Source organism: Microtus ochrogaster, unplaced genomic scaffold (genome assembly GCF_000317375.1).
Source record: "Microtus ochrogaster isolate Prairie Vole_2 unplaced genomic scaffold, MicOch1.0 UNK31, whole genome shotgun sequence".
In the NCBI taxonomy this organism is placed as follows: domain Eukaryota; kingdom Metazoa; phylum Chordata; class Mammalia; order Rodentia; family Cricetidae; genus Microtus; species Microtus ochrogaster.
In genome coordinates, this window is record NW_004949129.1 from 635,708 (window position 1) to 641,389 (window position 5,682).

A 5,682-nucleotide genomic window follows, 5' to 3' on the forward strand; every position below is an offset into this window, starting at 1 on the left:
TCTCCTCCTCCTCCTCCTCCTCCTCCTCCTCCTCTTCCTTCTTCTTCTTCTTCAAAACTTCATTTGATTTTCCTTGAAGGTGAATGAGTTGATCTCCCATACATTTACTGGACATGTAGAATTCCCTTTTATGGAATGCTAATCGTTTCATAAGGTTTTTTTCGGAATTGTTTGTTTTGTTCTTATTTCTCTATTGACACCTTTGCTAATTTCATGCCTCCCCAGTGTCGCCTTCTATCCTGGGGCCTGCCTTGTCCCTCTGTCAATGTATTCCTAGTTTTACCATCATGAGTTTATTGTGCATAGTGTTGAGTTCCATAGAGACTATTTCTTGCATGTCTGCTACGTACTTTGACTGTACATAGGGATCTCAAGAGGGAGAGATCTCTCTTATGCCCAATGTGAAAAGAGCCCCCGCAAAGACAGAGGAAGATGGAAAGCACATGCACAAAAAAAGGTCATGATCCAAAGGACACATGCAGTTCTACAAGCTGAAAAATGCCAGGAGGTGGATTTCCTCTGTTTCTGGGAGTAGGAATACACCCGTCTTAACTCCTGCATTTGAACCCATGACACTTAATTAGGCATCAGACTTCACAACTAGAAGATAACACTGCTGTGCTATTTTAGCAAGGAAGCTGGCAATGATTCATTGCAAGAGTAATAAGAAGCAAATACATATTTCCAGTCCCGTGGTGCCCTAACTTGACTTTCCTATATGGCTTTTCTAATGGCTCCCATTTAATTTTTGAAGTTAAGCTATGTTGTTTCAGAGTTGCTTAGACTCCAAAACTACTTTCTCTTGGAAGGAATGTGATTAAAATCTAAGAGTCGTCTCTAGCTGTGTCAAAAGGAGAATTTCAAAGAGCATTAAATGCTTATGTAATTTTCTACAAACTGATTAAAGATGCATTTTAAAGAACACACAACTTTAAAGAACACATAACCCATGAAATAAAGGGAGTTAAATTTGTGCTAATAGAGTTCAGCCGAAGCCTATATGGGCTGATCCGCTGGGCGTCTAGTTTTCCGTTTCTATGATATTGCTGAATCTATGTGTAAGAAACAAAATTCAGTCCAGTGAGCTCCCTCAGCTGTGTCCTTAAAAATGAAAATCCTCTAAACTGGGCTAAGATGTGTCTCTCTCTGAAGATCGATTGCACATAGACTGCTGGAGACTTTCTAAGTATACATTTGAGAAGAATTGAGTGTCTCCTATCCCGTGAACCCATTAGCATTGTGTAGGTGTGCTATATTCTTCCCAGGGAGGTAAATCTGTCCATTCATGTTTATCTTTTTCCCAGAACAGTGTCAGCCGCTATATTACGAAGTTCTCCATTGTTCATGGAGGTCTGGGGTTTCCTCTGTCAGGTCCATATTCATATAGATCATGGCTTCTAATGTGTCTCTTTCCCTCTTTCCCCCTCTCCTTTGTTCACAGTCTTGATGCCACAACTCAGGCTTTCATTTCCCTGCGCTGATTTGTTTTTCCTTCCTCAAACTCCGGAAGATATTTTTTTTTTTGTTTTTTTGTTTTTTCGAGACAGGGTTTCTCTGTTGTTTTGGAGCCTGTCCTGGAACTAGCTCTTGTAGACCAGGCTGGTCTCGAACTCACAAAGATCCGCCTGCCTCTGCCTCCCAAATGCTGGGATTAAAGGCGTGCGCCACCACCGCCCGGCTTTCCAGAAGATATTTTGATTCCTTAGGTGTCCCAGAGATGATAGAAAGTCAAAGGCTGGTAGATGACCTTGAGTCCTGGGGTCTCTTACTCCTTTATTCCCTTAATAATGTTTTCACCCAGAAACAAATTGTCTCTCTATGTCTGAGTGCAAGGGGGAGATTTATTGTGTTTCACGAGGCATGATTTATTCCCGTATGACTATTTGTTATTACTAACAAGAAGTGTGAGAACATAAATAATGACACTTCCACTCAGGAGCAAGCTATTTCTAGTGCAACTGCTCACATCAAAGCCCGAGGACAGCAGCAGGCTCAAGTGAATCACCAAAAGGATTAAAGGGGCCAATCAGTTGCTGGGCCGAGACCGAGACAATAGAGTTCGCATCCTTTTACCATTGCCCGTCTTAAGTGGCTAGTGGTGACCGCACTGTGAGCAATGGATGGAAAAGAGCCTTTTGAGCGAAGATGATCTGAAAATGAAAGGAACTGACATTTCCTTTGCCAGAGATGAACCGGAAAGACACATATTTACAGTGCTCAAGCTCCAGTGTTGGAGACAGTTAAACTGAGTTGTACCTGTGTCTCTGTTAGCTCCAGAATCAGAAAAGCTGGGCCCTGGACCTGATTCTACCCATTCCTAACTACGTGGTGGAGATTGGGCCACTTAGTCTTGGCAGGTAACAACAGCTGCTGTGAGTTTCTAAGAGCAATGGCCGTGTCGTGGGCAGGAGACAATGTTTCAGAGAACTCTTCTGCATCCTTCTGCCACGATGCTCCTTGACCCTTTGCAGTGGAGTAGGGGAGGTCTATAGATGTCATATTTAGGGCCAAGCACCCATAGTCACTCATTGTTCGCACTTGTATAGTGTCCCTACACACTCTTGCCCCATGATGTTCATCCAAGCAAATGAGGCCAAGCAATCATGTACTGAGCCCCATGAAGCCATGAGTTACAAGACATTCATTAAGTTGCTCTTTCGATGATTTTATTCAGAGTGAAGAAATTCTGATTAATGCACTGAATCTAATGCAATGACTGGCATGACTTAGATCAGAAAACATAATGTAAAAGACAAATAGAAAAAGAACCAAACATAATATGAAAGGTAGAATAAAGAATATTTTATTAGAATAGCAATGGGTAGTGTCTCTATAGTTGGAGAGACAATATAAAGTTGTCACGATTACTCACAAGATGAGTCGTAAAACTGTGAAGACACAACACATTGAAGTATAATGATGGGCATTTATCTCTGCAAAGATGCAACAAGACAGTCGTGAATTGTATATGTATTTTTAACTTCTTAACTTATTAAGGGAATAGATTCTGCTCATGCTAACACTACGAATCCAGGTCATAGCAGATGAAGCTGGCAGGCAGAAAAATGAAGATAGCATCAGATGGCAGTTAGGGTGCTTTTCACAGGTTGTTAGTAGGAAGATTGGTCATTTGAGTATTGTCTCTGTGTTATAGGCAGAACAAGAGAGTTTGGCATAAAGCAAAACTCCAGAAGGTCTGAGAACAGATTATTCTATTCCAGTAGTGGCTTCATCAACAGTTGCAGGGCTCACAGCAGTTGGACCCACAGCCCTGGGACAGACAGCCAGGCACACAGACACATGTGGGCTGGTAGCAAGTCCTGGTGACGGTCACAGGTCCAGAGCAAGCTGGCTGGCAGCACAGCTCAGGGCAGCAGGGCTGGCAGCAGGGCTTGAGGCAGCAGCTGGGCTTGCAGCAGCTGGGCTGGCAACAGGGCTGGCAGCAGCTGGAAATACAGCACCTGGGCTGACAGCAGCTGGACTCACAGCAACTGGGCTGGCAGCAACTGGGCTGGCAGCAGCTGGGCTGGCAGCAGGGCTGGCAGCAGCTGGACACACAGCAGCAGGGCTGGCAGCAGGGTGTGCTGCAGCAGCTGCTCACACAGCTTGGCTGGAAACAGGTCCTACAGCAGCTGGGCTGGCAGCAAGGCTGGCAACAGCTGGACTCACAGCAGCTGGGCTGGCAGCAGGGCTGGCAGCAGCTGCTCACACAGCTTGGTCTCCAGCAGGTGGTTCTGCAGCAGGTGGTCCTGCAGCAGGAAGGCTGGCAGCAAGGGGAACAGCAGGAGTTGGTCATGGTGTTGGATGTGGAGGGAGAGGTTCTGTTCACAGGGGTTCCTGAGATTCTGACAGCTGTTTCAGTCCTGGGGCTTTTATACCCTGGACATGTCATGAAGGAACCAATAAGCAGGACTTCTCCCTGTTGTTTGTTTTCTGTTGTTCATGAGGAAATTCTCAGTGGAGGAAGTTGCACTTTAAGTATTACAAATCTTTAGAAAATTGTGCTGCAAGCAATTAATATGCATAGTTCTTTGAGGGTAGTTTTGGAATCATTACCACCATTTCTGCTCTGATTATTCTCCAGTCATGTGATGGCTCTGTGGACTCAGGAGGAACTGACCATTTTCTCCCTTCAGTTTGTACATTTTGATGTAGTCTGGGAAGTGTTTGAGAGAAGGAGAGTGATGTTGATGTGTGCATAGTGACAAACTCGGTCCTTGCCTGGTCCAAGCCTGTTCATCAGAACTGCCTGCTTATTCCACACTGCAATAAACATGTTTATTTGCAGCAAGCATGGTCACTGTCACATCAACTTTATCAAAGAGATCATGGGTCTTTTGAGAATGTGAATCTAAAACAGACCTGAGGATAGTGGCAGGTGAATGGGGGGGGAGGGATCATAAAGAGTCAACAGAAAACCCAGTACCCTTAGGTAGGCATCCCAACATGGGTATAGTCTTCATAAAATGAGAAAAAAAATTGCCACACAAATAAGCTTTAAAATGGAAACTTAATCCTAGTGTGCTTCCAGAAAAATGCACGCTTTTAAATGTATAGTTCAACCAAACATGACAAGGCTATTGTTCATACCAGGAAATAGTATGCACCTCGGAGTAGCTGTTTTCATGTTGTTTTTCATTATCATTACCTTTTCCTCTCCTATAAGATAGTCTGCTGACTTATAATAGCAGTGTTTTGACAATTATGAAATTTTACCCCAATTACAATAGCATAGAATATGTTTTTCTTTTTTCTTGCCGCAAATTATGTTTGTTAGAATTACTGTATTGAATAGGGTAGTTGCTCGTCCCTTTTCCATATAATTGATTATTGTGTTCTAGTTTTAAAGATTTGTTTATTTGTATTGTGTTTGAGTGGATGCGCACTAAGTATTCATTGCCCACAGACACCACACACCAGTCCTTGGTGCCAAAGTTACAGACAGTTGTAAGCCACTGTGTGTGCTCTGGGAATTGAACCCTGGTCCACCAGAAGAGCAGTTAGTGGCTCTTACCTACTAAGCTCTCCCTCCAGCTCTTATGTGTGATATTTTAGTTTATTAATTCTTGTGTTATTGATGGACAACTTTTATGATTAGGGCTTTGTGACTCATGCTATCATAAATATGTTGGTTTAGAGCTTGGTCCACTTGAATGAGTACTCCTGTGAATATATACCCACATATTCTTGTTGTGAAGTTTCTGCATTACAGAATTTGCATATGATCAAAATTAGCAAATACTTACATATAACTATCATTATTGCTTCATGACTTAATTTTTTATTATCTTGAATGTGTGTGTGTGTGTGTGTGTGTGTGTGTCCATGCACATGTGTATGTCATACACCCATGAGGAGGTCTAAGAACAATTTGCCCGAGTCTGTTTTCTCCTTTCACTATGCAGGTTCCAACCTCAGGTTGTTAATCATTTACCCATCTCTGTGGACCATTCCGTGCTTTCTGTTTTAATACCTGGTGTCTTCACTGTAGGATCTGAAGCATTTTTGTTATCTGTATAAGTAGTATATCTCATTATAATTTTCAGCCTCACTGTCTCAGTGGGTGGGTGCGCCCCTCACTGTCATGACTTCCTTGCTCATGTTCTCCCTCCTTCTGCTCCTCATTTGGACTTTGGGAGCTCAGTCCAGTGCTCCAATGTGGGTCTCTGTCTCTATCTCCAT

General features: G+C 43.2%; 1 protein-coding gene across 3 annotated transcripts in view; it reads right to left on the reverse strand.

The window, feature by feature from the left end:
- Nucleotides 1–3,232: 3,232 nt before the first annotated feature.
- LOC101991238 (keratin-associated protein 9-7-like) overlaps nucleotides 3,233–5,682 on the reverse strand; it is an 8,468-nt gene continuing 6,018 nt past the window's right edge. Inside the window, exon 2 of one of the 3 annotated variants that reach the window (XM_026789865.1) lies at nucleotides 3,233–3,506. In XM_026789865.1, the coding sequence (XP_026645666.1) occupies nucleotides 3,233–3,506 (274 nt within the window). Of the gene's footprint in view, nucleotides 3,797–5,682 lie in introns of those variants that run through there. The other 2 variants (XM_026789864.1, XM_005368225.2) reach the window with 2 other exon arrangements.